This window comes from Malania oleifera, chromosome 2, assembly GCF_029873635.1.
Source record: "Malania oleifera isolate guangnan ecotype guangnan chromosome 2, ASM2987363v1, whole genome shotgun sequence".
In the NCBI taxonomy this organism is placed as follows: domain Eukaryota; kingdom Viridiplantae; phylum Streptophyta; class Magnoliopsida; order Santalales; family Ximeniaceae; genus Malania; species Malania oleifera.
In genome coordinates this window covers 79636330-79661445 of record NC_080418.1, presented here as the reverse complement: position 1 = coordinate 79661445, position 25116 = coordinate 79636330, and the positions used below count along the sequence as shown (strand labels likewise).

Genomic DNA, 25116 nt, shown 5'->3' with positions numbered 1-25116 from the left:
CATTTTTCATTAAATTTAGGACTCAGAAGTCTGCAGCCAAAAGTAAAAAATACTTCTGCAGAAAAGGCAAATTAACCAGCCATAATGTTATAAAGACCATTCACCCACTAACATAAAGCTATGTAACCATAAAGTTGGAGCACTAGGTTATCATTTTGCTATGCTCAGTAGCTTGTCCTCTTTTACAATTTCTTATGTTTTCACCACGCAAGTTATTCTCTCATATTTAGTTGGCTATACAATACTCTCTCTCTCTCTCTCTCTCTCTCTCTCTCTCTCTCTCTCTCTCTCTCTCTATTTTTTTTTTCTTTTCTTTATAATTAGATTACCACTTTCTCTAAAAGCTTAAGCTGTTAGGTTGTAGGCCAACAATGTATATCAAGCTTAACATCATTTTTTTTTTTCATTTTCATTTTTATTTTTATTGGTTTTGACCATGCAGTGCATCTATAAAATAAGTAAAAATAGAAAATAAAATAAAATAAACTTACAATTAATCAAGTTCCTCCATTAAAATACCTCTGTTTTTTTTAAAAAATATATATTATTTAAATTATTATTTTTTAAAATCATTCCATAAGCTTTCTAATGAGTTAGCAACAACTTCAGGCTGGCAGGATAAAATGACATTTACAAGAAATATGACCAAAGATATAGAACTGCATCAAAAGGCATAAAAAAAAAAAAAACTCTCAACCATATGCAGTTTGCTCAGCAGAACTAGGCTTCCGTGAATATATTAAATAGACATAATTATCTAACAAAACTCTGACTAACCAGATTCCTCTTTCATCTGCTGCAAAAATCATTGGATAGCAGTCAAATCCCACACCTATGACCATCCTCTCAGAAAGAAATAGGACCTGAAAGGACCATTTTTTTAAAAATAGAATTTTAAGATTACAATTTAAAGAAAGAATTAAATGCATATGAACAAAGAGGACAAACAGAATCCCTGGGCAATAAGTCTAACAAGAGAGGATGCTGACCCACATCACGAAGGGGCAAATCACGGAATGCCACATTTTGAGCCAAAGGCGAAGGACCAACATCATCAACAAAGTAGATCATTGAATTGTGACCTGAGCAATCAGATAAACAGCAACATGTAAGGTAAAAAAGAGAGACTAAACAGGCTGCACAGCCAGCCAATCCAACACCCCTCCTCCCACACACACAAGAGGGTGAGGGGTGGAAGGAGAGAAGGATTTGTAATTTGATTTCAAGAAGTCAGACTAAAATTTATCCACATAGCAATTAATCATTGTGGAATACATTTAATTTCAACCAAAATTCATTTTTAGTGAAAGCTAGCAAATTTTGGGAGAGGAGGATTTATGTCTTGATTTCAACTAGTCAGAGACTAACAATTATCCAAAGAGCAATGAACAATTGTGGAATGCACCTAGTTTCAGCCAAAATTCATGTCCAATGAAAGCTAAAGGAAATTTTAAATAAATGAGTGAACCAAAACTTGAATCATCTACACGTCAACATTTCTGAGAATTAAAATTTGCAGCAACTCAGCCTAAATCATATTGTGATGGTGATGCAAAGTAATAAATAAATAAATATATAAAAATTTCTGACCTACATAAGCTAAGGTATTGCCACTTGGGGACCACTTCACACCAAATGCCCAGCAAAACGAGAGATCAAGCTGAATGATTTGCTGCACAACAGATATGAAGTAAAAAAAAAAAAGTCAAGACTCAGCCTTTCAAGCAAGCAAAAGATTGATGTAAAATGTACAGAACTATAAATCAATTCCCCCTTCAAACTTTCATGCACCTATTAAGAAAACAATAGTGTGGAAAGAAAGTGTGTACAACGTGATTGGACAAAAAAAAAAAAAAAAGGCTGGCTACTGACTAATATAGTTAAGAAGTTCATTGCACTATGAGCTTCTATATCTATATCTGGTGATAATTCCTTTTTATGCTTGACAGATTGAACCTTCACTCTTTTATTGCAGAAATTCATAGGATCGCATGCTTTGTTTGCTTCAAGGTTTCAAATCAGCCAAAGACAATGTATAGAGTAATTAAAGTTTAACCAGCAGACTTTTATTGCACAAATTTGTAGGACTGCATGCTTTGTTCGTTTTAAGGTTCCAAATCAGCCAAACACAATGTATAGAGTAATTAAAGTTTGTCTAGGATTGAATGACAGTTTTGTTGATATTATTTACAGGTAGTCCATTAGGTTCACTTATAAGACCAAGACAAGGTATTTGTCTCAGATGTTTTAAGCTTTAACAAATGTTTTACACTGCTTTATGCTTTTATGCATGTCCAAATTTATGTATATGCATCAGCAAATATATATTTCTTTGATAGCAGAAAAAGAAGATCTCATTAAAAGATCAGGAATGTACAAAAAGGAGAATAAGACATCCTCCTAAAAGAAAACAGAAAGAAAAAACAGGAAAGTACAAAAGCAAAAAACACAAATCTGGCCAGCAGATAAAGCCAATCCCGTCGAATATCCGAGAAGCTCACTCCTTTAAAGCACCCAAAGCCAACATACCAAAGTGAAACCAGGTTGTCAATCTTCTCCCAAACCAGTAAAGAATTCAGACTTTTCCTCAAAAAGATACACACGTTGCATACCAACAACAAACTCTACATCACTGCAAGATAAGTACTCCCGTTGTGCTGCCAAATCCTTTCTTCTTCCAAACCAAAAAAGGAAACTGCCAAAAATTCCTCCACTGTTTCGAGACAATCCCAGCTCTCTCCCAATAAACCAAATAATTTATTCCATATTTTGCAGGAAAATCACAGTGCTCAAATAAATGGGGCACTGTTTCTGAACTGTTATAGCAAAAAAAAAAAGCAAACATCTGGAGAAAGTGCCTTCAACAGTATCTTACTCTGCAGCAAGTGGTAACCACACAAAAGCCCTAACTTTTGGGGGAAATTTGTCCTTGCATATATTTTTAATAGAGTGGAAAATAAAAATTAGAATGGGTCAAAAAATTGCAAAAGGATTTGCAAGAATAAACCCCCAAAGAATCCAAAGACCAAGAACAACCATCCGCTCCCAAAGAAATATGGAAATTATTCAACATAGAAAATAACAAAGAAGAAAGCTCAACCATCTCCCAATCATTGATAGACCTCCGAAAATGAAAATCCTAAGAAGGTTAAAGGACCACCTGAATCAACAACAAATGAAGAAATAACGTTATTCTGCCTTGTGCTCAAGCAATATAGGCCAAAAAAGAGGTGGGCAAAGAAATTATTAGATGAAAAAAGAGGGGAATAAATACAAGAGGAGATGTTATCCTCTCAAAGAAATGGAAAAAGAGGAATTGACACTGTAATACTTTCCGATTCTGTTTAATTGTAAAGAGGATTCTTAAAAGGGGAGGAGAGTTTGTGTTATGCACAAGTAATGGATGTTCCACTAGAGAGGAGGCAACGCAATTCCTAAGGAGGCTCAAGTGTGAGAGGGGGCAGGTTAAGTGGTTTTGAAATCCAGAGCTGAAGAGACTTCAATGTTAGGGAGATCACTTTAGGTGTGCTGAAGAAGTTTCAGTGCTTCAAGCTATTTGGTATCATTGTCAAAAATTATGAAAACAGAAAACTAGAAACTAGAAACCAGAACTAGAAGCTTAAAACTAGCTACATGTTTTGTTAATATTTATAAAACTAAGACAAGTAAAGCCTAATTGAACTATCTTTATCCTTGAATGAAAATAACAATTAGAAAATATGATTAAAATGAAAAAGAATATAAATAAAAAAAATATTATAATAAAAAATAAAATTAATTAAAATATTTTTTACACTTTTATTTTTAAACTCAGTTTTAGAGCTCTAAGAACAATCCAATTGTACATGAGAATTGAAAATGGTGAAAGATGATTTTTTAACAATTTTTATTACAACAACAACAACAAGAAGCAGCCTTAAGTCCCACTAGGTAGGATCAGCTATACCAATTCACCCGATCCAGAGCATTTTCCTCTATTAGATTAAGTGCTATTAAATCTTTCCTCACTACCACATTCCAATTTATTTTAGGTCTACCCCTACCCTTTTTCATGCCAAAAACAATAACTAACTCCTCTTCACAAGTGCTCCACTAGGTTTGTGTTTCAAATGCCCAAACCATCTGAGTTGCCACTCCCTTATCTTGTTTTCAACTGGCGCTATGCCTAAATTATTACGTATATGTTCATTCCTTACTTTAATTTTTATTAGTTTTTCAAAAATTAAGAAATTTTCAGAACATTTTTTATTTAAATATAGAATATTATAATAAAAACAGAAATTAATTATAATAATTTTATTTAATTATTATATTTTAAAACCCATTCCTAGTGCTCTAATAACAATCCAATTGTAAATGAAAATTGACAATAGTGAAAGATGATTTTTTTTTAATGATTTTAATTATTTTTCCAAAAATTTAGAAATTTTGTAGACATTTTTTTTAATTATATTTTAAATACTCATGATCAATTTATTTTTATTTTAATTATAAATATTGCATAGAATGAATGATTTATGGATTGTTTGGAACCATTTATGAAAATTGTAAATGGGTAATTTAGTTTTACACTCACATATATATGCCTGTACATATTCATGTGTGTGTGTGTGTGTATGTGACATCATGCTGATGTCACTTGTTCAACCACCAGGTTGACCCACCGGTCAGTCTAACCCAGTGGCCTTACTGAGTCAGCCACTCCGCTTTGATTTTCTGGAACAACGTCGATCTGCATCAGGGACTCCTGTGCGAGCCATGCAACGTTCCTAAAAGCAGGAACTGCTCCTTCCCTTGAGCTCTCTTTAGTTCTTCCAAGGCCTTGATCTTGTAACAACCCTCTGGCATGTCCAAATATCATGTCTGCCACCACAGCTCTGCATCCCCAAACAGAGACATTTGGTTTTCAAAACCATGACTGCCTTTATGGGGCCAACCCCTGCTCAGGCTACCTTTATAAGAATGACCCCTATGGATTTCTTGAGGTGGGTCCCTCTTGCGGGTGCCTTTGTGAGGGTTGCTTCCTACAGAAGCCCTCACCCAAAGTTTCTTTTAGTACTTGCACAGTTCAAAGCCAAAATTAAGAAAATCTTTCTCAAGTTGTTGTGTATTCTTTAAGAGAACATCATTTCGCCCCATTAACTCCTCATCTTTAGTTTCGAAAGCACCCCATAAGATTGCAACATGCCATCCTCCCCTTTAAAATTAAAATTGCCTCTCAAATGACCAATCAACAAACCCTTCACAGAATCACACAAACAACTCAGTTCATCTTCCAAGTCAAAGGATGAGCCCTCTTCTAATCCTCCCCCTATCATAAGCCTCTGTTCCTCCTCAAGATCTAAGTGTAGAAGAGAAAAATGGTTACCAATAGGGAAATTGTTTTCTGCTGAGCTGTTGAAATGAACTCTTTAATGTCTTCTTTTTGCTGCAAGTTTGCAATGGTTCTAATTAATGTAAGTCGGCTCCACTTTCCTTCATATCGTCCTCTACATTCTACATGGCCCTGTTGGATGGCACACCCACTCCCTCGCCACCGACACAGCCCAAGTCATCTTGGTTGAAAGGGCTTTTCAATTTTGTTTATGGTGCCTCTTCCAGGCCCAACTCTTTATTTCAAAAAGGACTCGGTATTTTCATGTAGAGTGGGCTGTTCTTAATTTTCAATGTTTGCAAACCAACCTTCTTGGCCCATTTTGAAGAAACCCATTTCAATCTACCCAATATTATCAAATCCTAAAAGCACATTGACAAGTTTAAATTTTGAAACCTCCTTGCCAGCAAGACGCAAGGGATCTGCACACAAATAAGAAAACATATCCCTATAATTGCAGCCTTCAACCCTCTTAGAGAATCTCCTCCTAATTGCCAAAGCTTTCCTAATAGCATTGACAAAGGATCACTCCTCTAAAGGCCTAAGGAAGTCACTCGCCTTGTCCCCCTTCACCTCAAACCAGAAGATGTATGAAGCTCAAAGTAGGATTTTTGTTGCCAACATTTATTTCATGTCCCATCAAAAGGTCCAACACCACCACAAGGAAACAACACCAGCCTGCTCTCTCGTTACCTTTGAGAATTCTTAAATCTTGCTTGCATCTACCTCTAAAATCCTACTCTATGCACATGTATCTACCCCTCCCATTTGAACGCAAGCTCTTGCCGACCCCTCCTCCTCCTTTTGAGCTTCAACCCCCCCTAACCCAATTTTTTGAGTTCTCAACTTCCTTCATAGAGCACTCCTAATGACCTCAAAACTCACAAGAATTCCTTGTTCTTCAGCAAGATACAGAAAACAAACCTACCTACGAATTCCAAGAGGCAATACAAAGAAAAACTTTTTTATCAACCCTAATTGTGGAGTGTCCCCTTATCTCATTCTCACTAACTTGGAACTAAAAGTTTTTAACTGCTTTTAGCACTATTCCCCACCCTAGTGGAGAGTGGATGAGGTTTTTAAGGAGAAACTCGGGGAGGAAGTAGGAGCAAAGAAGAGGTTGATATTCCATTTCTCCACTTATTAGAACCCTTCACTACTTAGCCATACAACTAAACTTCCACACGCTCATCCTCTCAAGCGCAGAGTCACTTCACCTTCCTTTTAGCTAGTCGGTTGATGGTCCTCATTGTTCCACATGTGACAACTAGTACGTTGTTTCCCTCAGCTTCTATTAGTTGCACCTCCTAGGAACAATAAGTTTACATGACTAGGACTTCCTATATGTGCTCAGAGAACCCTACATACATGGAACTCCGTGGTTTTAGATTGCTACTATACCCAATAAGAATTTAGAGGCTCTTCAACAGCTTTATAGCTCAATAGGGGAGTCTAGGCCTACGTGGCATCACACGGCACTAATATTTTCTTTGAGTTCCAAGTGACATTGAGGAGGTATGCCATTCGCTAGGCATTTTTTAGTATTCCATGTCTAGGTCGCAGTTGGATTCTTAATCAAGTATGTAGGTCTTCGAGTTTTTGGATGAGCAAATTTGAGAGTTTTTGAAGTAATCTAGAGTTGTTCTCTCTTTGTTTGAGTCTTAAGTAGAGCGAGGGATTGATCATTGAGGAGGTTGATCAAGGCCTAGTGGAGCTAAACCAGACGATCGTTAACATGCCTCCAATAGCTATTAATCTAGGTCTAGAAGCCCCTAGGATTAGCCTTGTATTTGACTAATATATTTTTTGTCGAAGGTTTTTTTTTTGGGTGGAGGGTGGGGAGGAGAGGAGGGTTGGGGTTTACAAATCCTACTCTTTTATAATCTCTTATTGCACTTGGATCGTTACGCTTGATGAAATGAAATAAAACTTATTCTCTCCATTCCTTTTGCTCCATGTATTTTTTTTTCTTTTTTGTCATAATGGAAAACTAAAGTAAATTATAAATAAATAGTACTTCTTACAAACATATACAAATTGAAATATCTTTTATGTGATTTCCTTACTTGGTGTAAGATAATATGATAGGAGTGCCTTATAGTCTTTTCTTGTAACACGTGTTATTCTCTTTATGTATTGAAAATCGATTGGGGTCGTTTTGTTTGTGGATTCATCAACTCACAATACATCCTGTTATTGATTTCATGGATTATGTAAAGCCCCTCCAATTAGCATCAATTAATGGTTATTTTAGTCATTTAGTAATATTAGTGTGTTAGTGTTATGTTATAAGAGAGGGTTAGTAGGGGCATTATGGTCATTAGAATTTCTTTGATTTATATACTATAAATAGAGGGAGAGACCTATTGTTGTGTTAGGTCTTTCATTTTACCAAAATCTCAACGTGGTATCAAAGCCACATTCAATCCTAGACTTGTGGGTTATGTGCCACCACACTTCCATTGTTCAACTCCTTGGCCACCACTTGTCATTGGTCTTTAGTTAGATGTGAAGAATGTCTTCTTACATGGTGATCTTGAGGAGGAGGTCCATATGGAGCAACCACTTGAGTTTGTTGCTCAAGGAGAGTTGAGCTTAGTGTGACGGCTCAAGAAGGCATTATATGGTTTAAAACAGTCTCCCAGAGCAAGGTTCAATCGACTCAATGCTAGAGTGCTTGAGTTTGGCATTCGATGGGTTGTAGTGGATCACTTTGTGTTTTATCATCACACTCCATCAAGTCAGATTCTTTTTATTGTGTACATGGACGATATTGTGATTACAAGCGATGATGATCAAGGTATTTCGAGAATAAAATATTTTCTACGAACAAAGTTTCAGACCAAAGATTTGGGACCATTAAAATACTTCTTGGGAAAAGAAGTACCCATATCTCTTATGGGAACTATTTTGTCACGAAGGAAGTATATTCTTGATCTTTTGGGTGAGACTAGGCTGTTGGAATCCAAACTAGTTGATACACCCATGGATCCTAACAGAAAGTTAGTGTCGGACATGGGTTATTTGTTGCCTAACCCATAACCAAACTAGAGACTTGTTGGAAAGTTAAATCATCTCATAGTCACTTGGTCATACATATCTTTTGCAACAAGTGCTATAAGTCAATTCTTGGATTCTCCGAGGACAAGTCATTGGGATGCAATAATTCGCACTTGAGATATCTCAAAGGTGCACCTGGGAGAGGTATCTTATATTGAGATCAAGTTCACATTTATATTCAAGGATATACTAAAGCAAATTGGGTCGTATCACCTTCAAGAAAAAGATCTACAACCAAGTACTATTTCTTTGTTGGTGGTAACTTGGTTTCTAGGAAGAGTAAGAAACAAATTGCATCAAGTGTTGAGTTAGAGTATAGGGTCCAAGGCTCACATTACATGTGAGCTTGTTTGGTTAAAAAACATGTTGGAAGAATTAAATCTCCACATTCTCAGTCTATGGAGTTGATGTATGATAATCAAGTTGCTCTTCCTATTGCCTCCAACTTGATCTTCTAAAAGCAAACAAAACACATAAAAGTTGACAGCCACTTTATTCAAGAGAAACTTGTTCAGAAGCTCATTACCACCACTTAGTGAAGTTTGATGTGCATCTTGTTGATTTGTTTACCAAAGCCTTGGAGGATGCTTGTGTTAAATTTATTTGTAAAAGGCTAGGAGCATATGACATCTACGCTCTTGCTTGAGGGGGAGTGCTAATGGTTATTTTAGTCATTTATGTTATTAGTGTGTTAGTGTTGCGTTAATAAGTGAGAGTTAGTAAGGGTATTATGGTCATTTAAATGTATTTGATATATATTATAAATAGAGGGAGAGAACAACTGTTGTGTTAGGTCTTTCATTTTACCAAAAATCTCAATAGCAGGGAATTTGTGCAACAAGTCTGATGCACATGCTCAAACACCCGTAAGACCAAATCTCATTCCTAGAAAGGCATCACTCTATCTATCTTATATAGGCAGTACTCAGCCTTCATGGGTAGCTAGCCAGGTTTTCTTGAATGTATTCTTTCTCTTTTCTAATGCTACTAAATCAAGCAATCCTAAATAATCATGATCAATGTTAGCATCCAGTGACATTCTTGAGAAGGAAAAAGCCCCTTGACAAGAATATCAACTTCAACTACATACACCAAGGCGAATGGGGTTGCCTTAGTAGGTACCCTTGTGGTGCTGCAATGCCCAAAGTACCACGAGAAGCAAGTCATGCCACTCCTTAGCATCTTCCCATAACATCTTGCTAGGAACCCGAAGTAGAGTTTTGTTTGTTGCCTCTTCTTGCCCATTACCCTTTGAAGTATGACGTAGACTTCACTTGATTAAAATCATAATGAATGAGTTCTTTGAATCTGAATATGTGTTGATGAAGAATCATTTTTGGAGAGGATACAAAGTATGAAATTCCAAACTAATAAAAGATATGCTTCTTGATGAAATTCATTACTTCAGATCATGCTGCCCGCCCTCTTCACTGGTACAGCCTCCATGAACTTAGTGAAACATTCAATAGTGGCCAAGTTGGCATGCCCTCAAACTACGGGTTTACAAAGTCCTATCAAATCCAACATCCAAGGGGGGAAAGGCCAAAAAGTTACCAAGTTAGGGAATTCAATTGATGGAGCATGGATGACATTGCTATGAAGTTGATATGGTAAACATTATCTAGCATATTCGAAAGAATCCCTCCCCATGATGAGCCAATAGTAACTGATATCTAAAGGCTGCTCATATAATCTTCTTTCCCCTTGTTGTTCTTTGCGAACATTTGAATGCACAACGGTATAATTTGACAAAAGAGAAGTGCCTCAAAAGCTTCCTAGAAAAAGATAAGCGATAAAGCTCCTTGTTTTGCAAGTAAAACAACTCGAGCTTCTTTTTGATTGCATAGGCATCTTCTTGATTGCCAAGGAGTAATCCATCCAAAAGGAAGTCAATATATGGGTTGTCCAAATCTATTAAGGTTCCACTCGTCATGGTCTAGAGGCTCTGTACATTTAGCGAAAAAGCTCTAAATTTGAGAAACATACTTACCAATGGTAGGGTAGAAGTATTCACCTCTTTAACAAATAACAATCTTCCCCTCATCAATGCTACTGCACTTGCCATAACCTTTTCTAAGCTTGTTGAGCAAAAATTGCACCTAGAAAGCACTTTGTCAGCCCCCTTGCGATAAAGAACGCCTTCTAAAAGAAGAAATTGTTTTTCCTTTGCAATGTTCACACAGACTATGGAAACAGTCTTACAAAGTTATGGCAGTCATCCTCATCCCCATCATTTTTATTTTTATTTTTTTTTATAGAAAAAAATTTATTAGAAATAGAAAGAATGTATAATCAAGAGAGAAGACACCTCCTGAACAAAACCTGGGACAATCTAAAATCAACACAGCCTTAGAAGGGACTTCCGATCCCGTCCCACTGAACATCTGTCAAGCACATCCTTTGAAAATTTCCATTGCCCACAGACGACAAAGAAGCCATAATAAGTATGGAATCTTACTCCCTGAAAAAATATGCAAATTACGCTCCTTCCACAAGCCCCAGAACGCTGCAATAAAGCACAATTCCATAAAGCAATTCCTTCGTTCCTCCTCCCAAGCCCCACAAAAGATATTACCAAGAACTCCTCCACTGTTCTAGGAAAAACCCAGCTTTCTCCAAAATAATTTAATAACTTGTTCCAAACCTTCCACACAAAATCTCAAAGCAAGAAAGGGTGAGAAACAGATTCTGAACAATCAAACAAAGCATACATATATCAAGATAGAAAAAGAGGAAAAACCCACTAAACTATCCACTCTACTAGTAATAGGCCGAGTATCCCACAACAATAAAATGCTGCCCACCACACCCGGAGAGGGTACATAAACCCAATCCTTACACCGCCCTTCCCAAATCCCTAACGACTTCCCCATCTACTAACTCAAGCTTTGTCTCCTAGATTAAGATAATATCAAGGGAGTTCCTGAGCAAAACCTCCATAATCAAACAAAGCTTTCTAGCATTCCCTAAACCCCTAATATGCGAACTAATAATTTTCCTAATCTAATACCCTTACCCCCTTACCCTATCCCTTAATTCCCCCATAATTGATGCAAGAAACCAGAACTCTAATTCTTTTACCACCTTCATTTTTTTTTTCCTTAAGTTTTTGGACTCAACCCCAACTTAACATCAACACCTACAGGACTCACTAACTTCAACCTCATATCCTATAAGACCTCATTTTGGTCTCTATAGTCCCTCCCTCTAGCTCCTCAGCCAACACCAAAGTCACTCCTCTCATTAGTTCCCTCATTGTGGCAAAACAATTCTGTAGGAAAAAAGGACCGAACAGGAATAGAAAGAATGCCTTTTGCAGGTTCCAAAGAATTCAGATCGCCCACTGGATCCATTGCCTCCTCATGATGGCCCCTCCTGACACATAAATGACTAATACCAACATCCATCTTATTAAGAATAGGCTTAGGAACAAGGTACAAAAGCCCCTCATCAATCAAAGTTTTACTCTGGTCAGAACTGTGCTTAACAAAACCTTGTAACCCTTGCCCAACATCAGAGGACAATAAAGGGCTCTCTTATGTGTAAAAAACTGAGGTGTAAGTAGTTGTTTCTTACTCCATAGTATCTCTTCCATTCTTTCATTAAAGCACAAATCCCCAGCAAGTTCTTCCCAATTGTCTTCTCCTCCAATCTCTATTACACTTCTCAACTGATCGACTAATAAGCCAGAGTCAGAATCACAAAAGCTGCTGAGATCATCATCTGCTTCTGAACACCTCAGGTCCTTACTGTACTCATCTAATTGAGTATCTTCACATTCAACAGAAAACGACCCCTTGCTGCAACTCGGATCAGTTTCGGAAAAGTTACTGCCCTGTTTCTGCTGAACTGATTGTTGTACTTGATCCTCCAAGTTGTCCCTCTACAAAAGTATGTCATCTGAAAACTCTATCTCCCCTCCAGCTAAATCACCCTTCTCCCCTCACCCAATTCCGTCATCGGGTCTTTAGGCACCTCAATCTTATCCATTGAGGTTGAAATCATCTGAGTATGCTCGCTGGAACTTTCTACCTCTGGGTTAACTTTTTTAATTTCTGCCACAGTTCTGCCCTGTCTGTCTTCCTCACTTTTCTCCTTAGTGTTATCTCAGGACTGGGTATAAGTATTTATTTTCTTGTCCTCTGATATACGCCCAACACCCTTTTGGATAAGGCTTGGCCCACTACCCCCTTTTCCTTTAATTATCCATTTAGTGGCTGTAAGAGGCCCACTGGTAACAGGCCCAAATTCCCTCTTCTGAGCCCAATATTAATTTGGAAGCAATTTTAAAATTTGGGCTGGATGGAAAAGTTAAAGAACCTTTCCTGAAATCACAGGATTCCCCATCGTTCCTTCCCGAATCGATCTTTCCCCTCGCCAACATGTCATCAATGACCTCTGCGAAGGTGCGCTTCTCCGACTGGCTCGAGCCCCAGCTCTGCTCCATCGTCAACCTCTCATGTCTTATTATGTTCAAGGAAACCTCTCATGTCTTATTATGTTCAACCTCTCTTATGCTCGAGCCCCATCTCTGCTCCATCGTTCCTCATCCCCATCATAGAAAACATACAAGCCAATCATTATGGTAAGTTCTCATGGAAACGGAGATATCATTCTTAGCTTAACCTCATAGGATTGGTATTTTGGACACTAGAGTAGCCAAGGCATCTGCATGTCAATTGGCTGACCTTGTTACATGCTATTTTTTATCTTGCTTGGAGCATTTAATTGGAGCAGAACTCAAAATTTTCAATGGGCAGATGATGTCCTGCTTTCGGGCCATTTAAAGGAGAGCGACTTGCTGATATACAAAGAGATCAGAGGACTTTGTGACCTAGTGTTTTTCTTTAATTTTACAGTTTCATTGTTTTGTAATAGGAGGCTACGTCATCCTCCCTTTCTAAAACTATTCCTCATCTTAATAATATTTCTTCCTTTATCCAAACCTACAACCTACTAGAGAAGCAAAGCTACGAACAACCGTACACTACAAATTTATGCCATCTAAATATGCTTACATAATCCCAAGGCCAGAAACACTCTCAAGCATCTTGAACAGTTTTAAGACGTGATAAAAAGAAAGGCCATCATCAATAAATTGTAAATGAGAAAAAACCACCCTGTTAGTACCCAAACTAATAATTAAGAACCTGCTCTACACATCTATTCATTATTCTACAAAGAACATCAATTATCACAGCAAAACAAGGGTTAGGATTCCTATTAGTGGCAACACAGAACATCTAGAGGGCAGACCACACCTAATCCATCACCTCCACATCACACCAAACCCTTCTATCTCTCTGTAAAGAAACCCCTCCATCCACACAATCCAATGCCTTTTCAAAAGGAAGATTTGGTTTTCCACCTTTTAATCTCTAGAACAAAGTTCGTTTCTCAGAAAATTGTGCATAGATACCAGAGAACACTAACTCCCTAGCGTTCCTGAATGCTAAATGAATCTTATGATCCAAAGTTTTAATTCAATATTTTTTGACATAACATATTTTGTTAGTAGTTGAAGTGGAGAATTATAGTTCTAGATTTAGAAACACCTCAACATCCTCTCCAAACAAAAACAAGTGCCACCACATACTTCTCAACAATATATTTATACGAGGATACCCCTAGTGCTCCACATTTTAGAACATGTGCCGTACTGCAATCCCATTCCCGTTCATAACATTCTTGTTACAGGTAAATTAGACTGCATACAAAACTCATCATCAATGGCAAAAGATGCTGAAATTGAGAATTATATTGTCAGCTTGCTCCACCAAGCCAGGCTACAAACGAAGTTGTCTTCAAAAAAGAAAATTGCTTCTCTTATTTAAAAGAATTTAGATGCACTGCTGATGTTAGGATAAGGAAATTTAGTTGTACCAAATCCCTAAGAGAAAAAGAAAACTATAGGTAAATTAAGATCTCTAACTTACTCCTAGTTTTTAAAAATTCAGTTATATTACAAGAAAACAAAATTTTTTAAAGCCTACAGTGGATTATGTTGCTAATCACAACAAACAAGCATCTCTCTTCACTAACACAAATATGCATATCCCTTCAAAGTAAGAAGTGCTTGCATCAAAAAGGGTATCCTCAAATGAAGAAGGAATATAGATGTTTAACCTCTCCAAACTTTGAATCTGAAGATGGACCTGCCCCTGAATCCCTGGATCATTGCCATATAGAAACAGTTATTAAGTTATGGCAAACAGGAGAAAGCCATGCTCTATATTACTGTTTTATATACCTCGTATCAACACCTTTAATGAAAGTTGAGAATACTCGGCATTTTCCATCTGTAGATGTTGTTGCAAGAAGAATCTGTATATATTAAAAAAAAAAAGACATAAATACTCAGAAGACAACACATACCTCCTTCCATAGACTTGTTGAAACAACAACTGAATAGCAACTAAGGGTGAAATTTGCACTTGAACTACTCATAATTTGAAGAGATGCTAAGCTTATTTTTGCAAAAATCCCTGCTTATTTAACAGAGGACTTGAACATCGCTCATTCAGCACATTACAAGTAGCATGATCCCTAAATTACCATACAATATAGGAAAAAAAGTGGAGCTCATTTATCCCAATCTCCTACATTTCTTATACATAAAGTTACACAGCAGTACTTATTAGATTGTTCTATGAAAATTATTCAAAACTTCAGTTTCAACCAATAATATCACATGTATATGATAGTTGTGTACATTTATTCAGTGATTGTAAACATATAAAATAAAGTATCTGGGGAACAAAGTGAGAAGGTACGCACATTATTAGGATGCCAGGCAACACTTGTGACAGAAGAATTATGCCTTTTCCGAATAAGTTTACTAACCCACCTAGAGAACAGCAAAACCACATACACATAGTGACTATTAGAGTTTAAAAATACCAAAGTGAATTAAAAGAAGATAAAGTTCAATTTTTACCCAATCATTTAAACTTTAAACAGATTAGTCAAAGTGAATTAAAGAAAGATAAAGTTCAATTTACCCAATCATTTAAATGTTAAACAGATTAGTCAGACTGGTGCCCAGGAAATTATAAGTCACTTAGGTGATGCACATGCAACATTAACATGCAAGAAAATTTACACAAATAAAGGGCAGTCAAGCTTCTTCAACCAACAAAAACCCATTTTAAACATTCCTTAAAAGATGAGAGGGAATGGTAAAACTAACAGTAGGGTTAATCAAACATATGCTTAGGTTAGATCATATGGTAATATTTTGTTTGAAAACTCTGAAACATGGCCTTCACTTCAACCTGGAGTACCAATGTCGAACATGGAGCACTGGGCATGGTAGTCCTACAGGAGACACAAATCTCCAGAAAACAGGCCAGCCTGGCACCTAGTCATGCTCCCACACCTAACATCGCTACCCAGCATGACCATGGTTTTAAATTTACACAAAATTGTCGAAATTTCCATCTAAATTTCCGCTTTCCATTACCCTTGCAACAAAAAATGGCAGTTGATTTCCATCATACATAATTTCCATCAAATTTCAATGAATCCTACGAAATTTATCGAAATCTCTTCAGCAAAACTTGTCGAAATGTTAACTAATGGAATTTCTTTGGAATTCAAATGTGAGTACTTAGACACAAAGTGAAATTTTATCTCCTGATTTATCTTATTTTTTTATTGAAACAAAAAGATTATTACAAGGGCTTTCAAATTATATGAAAAATTAAATTTACAATAACATTTTATTTAATCATTCACATCTAAATTATCTTTATTTGTACAATAAATAATATTTAAAACACATATTATGCACCTCATACACATGATAGGCTAAATACTCTTTGGAATAGATTAGCTAGCTCTATTAAAAAAATAGCAAAAGAGATTTTAGGTGAATCAAGGGGAAGATTCTCGAATAGCAAAGAAAGTTGGTGGTGGGATAAAGATGTACAAAAAAGCATAAATACAAAAAGAATTTGGTATAAAACGTGGCCAAAATGTAGAAACAGAGATAACTTTGAAAAATATAAGGAGGCAAGAAAAGTTGCAAAAAGGGCCGTTAGTGAAGCCAAATATAGATCATTTAATAGTTTGTATGATAGATTAGGTACAAAAGAAGGAGAAAGAGATATATTTAAACTTACTAAAGTTAGAGAAAGAAAGAGCAAGGACTTAGGAAATGTAAAATGTATAAAAAGTGAGGATGATATTGTCATGGTTAAGGACAAAGATATGAAAGAAAGATGGCGAAGTTACTTTAATAAGTTGTTTAACGAAAACCAAATAGAAGGCTTAAACTTAGAATTGTCAAATGAGGAAAAGATTAAAAAAATAAGATTTATTCGCAAAATTAGAGTTAACAAAGTTAAGTTTGCACTAAAAAAGATGAAAAATGGGAAAGGTATGGGACCAGATAACATCCCAATTGAAGTTTGGAAATGCTTGGGTGATAATGGAATTATATGGTTAACTAATTTATTTAATACGACAGTAAAAACTAAGAAAATGTTAGATGAATGGAGGAAAAGCACTTTAATACCTATATACAAAAAATAAAGGAGATATTCAAAATTGTAATAACTATCAGGGAATTAAACTTATAAGTCATACGATGAAACTATGGGAGAGAGTAGTTGAACAAAGATTAAGGTTAGAAACGAAGATCTCAGAAAATCAATTTGCTTTTATGTCTGGGAGATCTACCACAAAAGTTATTTATCTTTTAAGAAGATTAATGGAAAAGTTAAGAGAAAAGAAGAGGGACTTGCATATGATATTTGTTGACCTTGAGAAAGAATATGATAGGGATACCTAGGGAAGTTCTATGGTGGGTTTTAGAAAAAAAAGGGTGTATGTTGTAGGTATACCGATGTCATTAAGGATATGTAGGATGGAGTAATGACTAGTGTAAGGACTATAGATGGAGAAACTAGAGAATTTCCAATTACCATAGGTGTACATCAAGGATCTGCTTTGAGTCATTATCTTTTTGCTTTAGTGATGGACCAATTGACTAAGAGTATTCCAAAGGAGGTTCCATGGTGTATGTTGTTTGCAGGTGATATTGTATTAATTGACGAAACTAGGGACGGAGTAGAGGCTGAGTTAGAATTATGGAGATAAGTTTTGGAATCTAGAGGCTTTAGGATAAGTAGAAATAAAACAGAATATATGAAATGTAATTTTAGTAATGATAAGAGGAATATTGGAGACAAAGTTAAACTTGATGATGAAGAAATAAATAACACTTGCAGATTTCGATACCTTGGATCTATTATGCAAGTTGAAGGAGAAATTAAAGATGATGTAATGCATAGAGTTAAAGCAAGATGGGTAAAATGGAGAAATGCTTCAAGTGTGCTATATGATCGTAGAATACCCTTAAATTGAAAGGGAAGTTTTATAGAACAGCTATAAGACCAGCTATGCTATATGGATCGGAATGTTGGGCGACGAAGAAAAATAATATCCAAAAAGTAAAAGTTGTCAAAATGAGGATGCTTAGATGGATGAGTGATATAACATTGAAAGATAAATTAAGGAATGAACATATTCATGGTAAGTTAGGTGTAACTTCTATAGAAGATAAGATAAGGAAGGGACGACTCAGATGGTATGGACACTTGCAACATAGGCCTTATAGTGCACCTGTGAGGAAGAGTGACTTAGTTACTGTGGGGGGCAGTAGAACGGGTAGGGATAGACCTAAAATAACTTGGGAGGAGATAGTAAGTAAGGATTTAATATCCTTGAATCTATCAAAAGAAATGGTCCATGATCGCATAAATTGGCGGAAAATGATTCATATAGCCGACCCCACTTAGTGGAACTAAGGCTTGGTTTTGTTGTTGTTGTTGTAGTCCTAAAAGTCTAAAACTTATATTATTATGTCTATTAACCATTTCTAGAGTTTCATAAAATAATTTCATACTTTACAGCTAATTTTCATCATATTTTTTTTAAAATAGAAAGAAAATTTGACATAGAAATCAAAATTTCCATACTTTTGGAGCTTTGAAATTTTAGTTGAAATCAAAATTTAATACCTTGGCTACGACCAATAGAGTGAGAACCAGATAGGGGAATTCATATTCCGCAAAAAATTCTGTACATTTATTTTTGATATTCCACACTATCCTAAAATCAACTACAAAAGATTGAAAAAAATAATAATAAAAATTGATAGAAAAAGAAATATGTTCAGAGAGAGAAGAATTACAACTCGAGGGAGGACAATAAGTCCTCAAATGAATACAAAAACAAAAAAAAAAACAAAAAGAAGAACCAAACACAATCAAATTACATTGGAAAAAAAAAAAAAAATAACCCCTTTCCTTCATAATTTATTTGTACACTTCAAATTATCTAATCCTTTGAGGGAAGTAAAGGGAGCTCCTCTTTGGCCTGCCTGCTCCTAAAACTTCCCCTGTAACCAAACCTAATGCTTACAGTCCCTTTACTTCCCACAAAGGACCATCCTTGGCAACTAAAAAATCTTCATTCTTCTAGAAAAAACCTGCGACTGAGCCCCACTCCCAGATCTTTGATTCTAGCGACACTGATAAAAAACCAGAATCAGGGCCTCCATTAGTACAGGCAGATGCCACTGTTTTAACCTTAATTTCAGCTCCTTCAAACCACCTGGAGGCCTTTCAATCCAGACCCAATCTAGCTGATACACAGGACAACCCCAACTATGACATGTTGAATGGTTAAGACCCGGAAAGCACACTTTTTAAGGAGCAAGTCTCCAAGTGGGTGTTGTGGAAAATGAAAATGATCAATGAAGCAACTGGCGTGTCGATGGCTTTGAAGGAATGGCATCGAAATTGTTTGAAGAGATCAACAAGAAGAGAAAAAAGGAGGTGCAGCTTTGCTCCAAAACACCTATGGGCAGCAACAAGGAACTAGACACAAACAGAGAGCTGACATGCCTGGAGTGTACAATAAATTATGATAAACTGAGTGGATGCACAGATTTGTGGAGGCAAACAATAGACGGGTGTGCGCTACCAAACCATGTAAGGAGACTCATTTCCTCGAATGTTCGAGGATTAAACGACAAAGATAAAAGGAGCCCAGTCAAATCCTTTCTTAAAGAATGGAGAGGTACATTGTCAGCTTACAAGAAACTAAAGTGGAAAATATGGATCAATTCTTAGTTAGAGATCTTTGGGGAAGGGAGAATTGTGAATGGAACTCTCTTGGTGATGTGGGCAATGCAGGAGGCATCCTGATCTTGTGGAATCTCAAAGTGGTGGAGATGATCGATCATTCCATCAACTCCTTCTCTGTCTTGTGCTTGTTTAAAAATCTGGAAGACAATTTTCTACAGGTTCTCAATGGCGTCTATGGCCCAGGTGAAGGACCTCATAAACTTTTGTTAGACTAAGCTCTTGGACTTGGAGGTTAAAGGCCACTGGGATGTACCTTGGGTTATTGGAGGAGACTTTAACATGGTGTTGTACCCCAATGAAAGAACTGGGGGCAGAGCAAAGAAGTACAGATGTATGAGAGAGTTCCTAGATTTCACCAATGTGAATGCCCTCATTAATCTCCCTCTCATTGGTGGTGCTTTCACTTGGTCCAACTCTAGGGAGCCACCTTCTTTCCCAAGAATTGATAGATTCCTTATCTCAATGCATTTGGATACTCACCTTCCCAAAACCACTTAGGAGCTCCTACCCAGGCCCACGTTGGATCATTTCCCCATCATTGACATGAGTGGAACCAAATGGGGACCAACCCCATTCTGCTTTGAAAAAAAAAAAGGTTAAAGCAAAATGGGTTCGAGGACCTCATTAAGCTCTAGTGATCCACGTTGCACATTGAGGGGAAAGTCACCTTTGTGCTAGCTTCAAAACTGAAGAGTTTGAGAGAGAAGCTCAAAGTGATTAATAAAAGCAATTTTTGTGAACATTTGGGCAAAAAAGACCATTATTCTAAACGACATCAAGATCCTTGATGAGCAAGAGCTAAGACAAGGGCTCAATTTTGATGAAAGGGCCAAAAGTGTTTTTCCACCGAACCGCAAATGCCCATCATAGACTGAACATCATTTCCAACATTGAAATCAAGGAGAACATCTTAATTTAGGAGGAGGACGTCAAAAGGGAAATCGGTAACTTTTATAAAGCTCTTTAAACTCTAAATTCGAAAGTTGGAGACTTGTAGTGGACAGCATCAACTTTAAATCTATCAGCCCTTCCAGCGCAAAGTGGCTTGAAAGACCTTTTGAGGAAGATGAAAAATCCTCCAAGCCATTGGAGATCATAATGGAGACAAAGCGCAAGGGCTAGATGGGTTCTCCTTATCATTCTTTCAGTCAAATTGGGGCGAGCTTAAGCAGGATTTATTAACACTTTTGAGGAATTCTTTAGATTGGGTATATTTGTGAGCAACATCAATGCCACTTACCGTAATCTCAAAGAAACCAGGGCAGCCAACATTAAGGACTTTCGTCCAATTAGCTTGGTGGGAAGTGTCTATAAGATCCTTGCTAAAGTCCTCGCTACGAGGCTTAAAAAAGCCACTCCAAATGTCATTGGGCAATATCAACACACCATTGTGGCAGGAAGACAAATCATGGATGCAGTCCTAATACCTGATGAGGTAGTGGATACTTACTCGAGGGCAAAGAAAAATAAGTTAGTGTGCAAACTTGGCATGGAGAAAGCTTTCGATCACGTCAAGTGGAACTTCCTTCTCTACACTCTCAAAAAAAATGGGTTTTAGGGAGCATCGGTGTAGTTGGATCGCTCATTGTATCAACACACCAAGCTTCTCAGTGTTAATCAATAGGCACCCCACTAATTTCTTCCGCTCCTCCAAAGGTCTAGGGCAAGGGGTCCCCCTTTTTGTTCATCGTGGTGATGGAGGTGTTGAGCCTCATGTTGATAAAAGCTATAGGAGAAGGGCTACTCAAAGGCCTTAGAATTGGCAAGCACGATAGGTCCATGGAGGTAACACATCTCCTATTCGCTAATGACACTATCATTTTTTGTGAGGATGACCCTCACCACATTCTAAACCTAAGATGTATCTTGACCTGGTTTGAGGTGGTTTCGGGTTTGAAAATCAACCTTGGAAAAGTGAAATCATTCCAGTTGGAGAAAAAATGTAGATGGGCCTCTCCTCGCCAATCTCTAATGCTGTAAAATGGATACTTTTTCTATTAACTACCTTGGGCTACCTTTTGGTGCCAAATAAAGATAAAGGAGCATGGAATCCAATCATTGAAAAATTTGAGTAAAGGTTGGCTGGATGGAAGAGGAATTTCTTATCAAAAGGTGACAGGCTCACTCTCATCAAAAGCACCTTGACAAATCTCCCCGCTTACTTCATGTCTCCCCTTCCCCTACCAAATTCAGTTACCAAGAGACATGAAGGAATTCAAAGGATATTTCTTTGAGGGGGTTTGGGGCGGAATTCAGATTTCACCTTGTCAAATGGGCCATGGTGAAACAACCCTTTCATTGAGGAGGATTGGGTTTGAAGTCCCCCACATTTTCAATAAAGCCCAGTTAAGGAAATGGTTATGGAAATTCATGATTGAGAAAGACCACTTCTAGCAAGGAATCATTGCTGTGAAGTATGGGCTTGAACATAGCGATTGGATCTTCCAGGCTAACAAAGGACCACATGGTGTAAGGGTGTGGAATTTCATCGAGAAAGGTTGGAATGATTTCACTTCTTGTATCAGATTTCAAGGGGGGGAGGGGAGACAACATTTATTTTTGGCATGACTCACGGCACGATCAACAAGCTCTTAGTGTTTTAATTCCACCTATCTATAACTTGACATGTGATAAAGATGCCTGCATCAGTCAACACCTTCAAAACTCAAATCAGAGGCTCTTTTGGAATATCCCCTTCCTCAAAAATGTGGAAGATTAGGAACTCAAACAGCTCACGAACCTTTATCGCTTTCAGCTTCCAACACCCTAATAGCACCAATCTTCCCATTTGGGCCTTAGACAAGAAGGGGCGACACACATGCTACTATGGTCAGGACAAAGGGTCGCAATCCCACGAGGGTGAGCTAACTCCAACAACCTGTCCTCAGTTCAGATTGTCGGCTGCAAAGGGCGTTTCACTGCTAGATCCTTCTATAGAAAGCTCTTCCCTTAGGAGTCGAACAACTTTAACTTCCCTTGGACTTGGATTTGGAAGACAAGCGCCCACAGAAAGTTGCCTTCCTTGCATCAGAGGCAACCCATGGTAAGATTTTGACCATGGATAATTTGCAAAGGGATCTGTCAGCAGCCAACAGATGTCCCATTTGCATGGCTGATGCAGAATCTGTTGAGCACATCCTCCTTCACTGCACTTGGACGAGGAATCTCTAGAATATGGCGTTGACTCTGATTGGTCAAAGGTGGGTCATAGCTAACTCTGTGGGAGGGGAACTCTGGGCCTAGAAAGGGATTCAGGCAACAAAGGAGAAGAAAAGGGCCATGTCCCTCGTTCCCCTTGCAATTTTCTAGTGCATTTGGAAAGAGAGGAATAGGCAAGTGTTCAAAAATTCAACCTCGACAATCTAAATCAGCAAAGAACACTGGTTTACTGCAGTCAATAGCTGGCATAGTAGGAACATTATTAATGGTTATGATGTAATCTTTGATTTGTGTGACACCCTTCAGGGTGATTGATTTATACCATAAGATGGCATCCCCTTGATGCCTCTTCAATAAAGTTTCCTTTACTTATAAAACAAAATAAAAAATAAAAAATAAAAAAATATAATAATAATAATAATAATAATAATAACAACGAAATACAAGAGAGAGAGAGAAAGAGAGAGCATGTTAGCATGTTATGATAGGTCTCTATTAGATATTTCTTAACTCAGTGACTAATCTCCCCACATATGCTGGCAAGTTGTCCCTGGTTTTCACGTCTGTGTCGTCTCCTTGAAATTTCCGTTCAGTTAGTGAATATGTCAAAAATGTCAAATGACACATGATCTCACTTGAAATATTTAGGAAAGGAGATATATAGGAGTGAAAGACATACCTCCTCATAAGTGCAGGCATAAAGAGGACAAAAACGTGTGCATGAGAAAAGGAAAAAGAACACAACAAGATGCTCTCCATGTACTCATTGGTAGCTTTTATTCCTCCTAATTAAAACTCTCTTGCATATCCATGAAAATATGATATATGACTACATAAAAATATATAGAAGTATTGAAAAGAGAGAGAGAGAGAGAGAACGGCGTTAGGCACAGGCATTGATTCAGGACCAGAACATCCTCACACAAAAGGTATAAAACCCTAATCAAAATCAATTGCATTCCCGAGCTTATCATTCAATTACAGCGGCAAGTATTTAAATAGGCCTATTTGCTTAAGAATAAAGAATCCTACTTCTACAAAACAAATTTTTCAATCCTAAGATACTTTCCTAAAATAAAATGGAAACAAAATTTTAAAGAAAAATCCAATAAAAAATTAAAATAACTAAATTAAAATTTCTTCCTCCTAAAATAAGTGTAACCAATGTGGGCATGCCCTTCTCCAAGTCGAGCTCAAGCAAATGCCAATGGGACAGGATGTTGGACAGTGCTGTGACATTCACCCCTGCTTCAGAGGGTTTGACTGCAAATAAGAAGAGGATCTAAAAGTTGAAGATGGATCTTCACTGCACAAGATAACCAAAGGCATCTCTATGACTCACAGTAACTGCACATCATATCTTGAAAAACCAGTAAGCATATTCAACGAATTCTTTTGCCATTATAAATCATTTGGTTTTGGAGTTGCCATGGTCGTCCAAGAATAGCATCACATGCAGTGGGAAGCTCAACTTATGGAACCATAAATCAACCAATGCACTATGAGAAGTAACAGGTGCAAAATTAGACTAAATACAACATAAGTGGATCTGATGGGATCATACCATAGGTCATTGAAGCTGATGCATTACTCGGAACAAAATGAAATTAACATGAGCTATTGTATCAATAATACCACAAACCCAATCTTGTTTCCCTTTATGCACAACAATTAGGTTGTTTGGTTTGGGTCAGTTTCACTGCGAAACTAAAACCAAATAAACCATTGAGTTGCCATGGTCGTCCAAGAATAGCATCATATGTATCCACGTCACAAATATGACAATGAACTGGGAAGCTCAACTTACAGAACCATAAATCAACCAACGCACTATAATAAGTAACAGGTGCAAAATTAGACTAAATACAACATAAGCGGATCTGATGGGATCGACCAGAGGTAATTGAAGCTGATGGACGACTCAGAACAAAATGAAATTAACATAAACTATTGTATCAACAATATGACAAGCCCAATCACATTTCCCTTTATGCACAACAATTAGGTGGTTTGGTTTGGGTCAGTTTCACTGTGAAACCAAAACCAAATAAACCATCAGCAGAATTGAGAAATTAAAAGCTGAACCCAAACTGTAAACTACCCAAATCATGAACCAGCAAACTGATGAATCATGGTTTGGGTCAACATTTTAGGATCTGAAATTTGAAGTTAACTTTTAAGTAAATTGAGCATACAAAACAAGTCAACATAAAAATTTAAAGCACTCTAAAACATAGTCTATGACAAAAAGCACAAAATGTTAAGTGTCCCTTATCTATTGGCCAACAAACTTTTAAGTCGGCACATATTAGACTAGTATTATATAATATATAATATATATATACACACACACACACACACACAAAA

At 37.1% G+C, this 25116-nt stretch overlaps 1 protein-coding gene across 2 annotated transcripts in view; it reads right to left on the bottom strand.

Moving 5' to 3' along the window:
• LOC131149480 (actin-related protein 2/3 complex subunit 1A-like) overlaps positions 1-25116 on the bottom strand; it is a 58414-nt gene that overhangs the window by 6487 nt on the left and 26811 nt on the right. For both annotated transcript variants that reach the window (XM_058099936.1, XM_058099937.1), the window contains exons 6-11: positions 15212-15281; positions 14685-14758; positions 14561-14603; positions 1591-1672; positions 994-1082; positions 778-863 (exon numbers count right to left, since the gene is read on the bottom strand). In XM_058099936.1, the coding sequence (XP_057955919.1) occupies positions 778-863; positions 994-1082; positions 1591-1672; positions 14561-14603; positions 14685-14758; positions 15212-15281 (444 nt within the window). The remainder of the gene's footprint in view (positions 1-777; positions 864-993; positions 1083-1590; positions 1673-14560; positions 14604-14684; positions 14759-15211; positions 15282-25116) is intronic.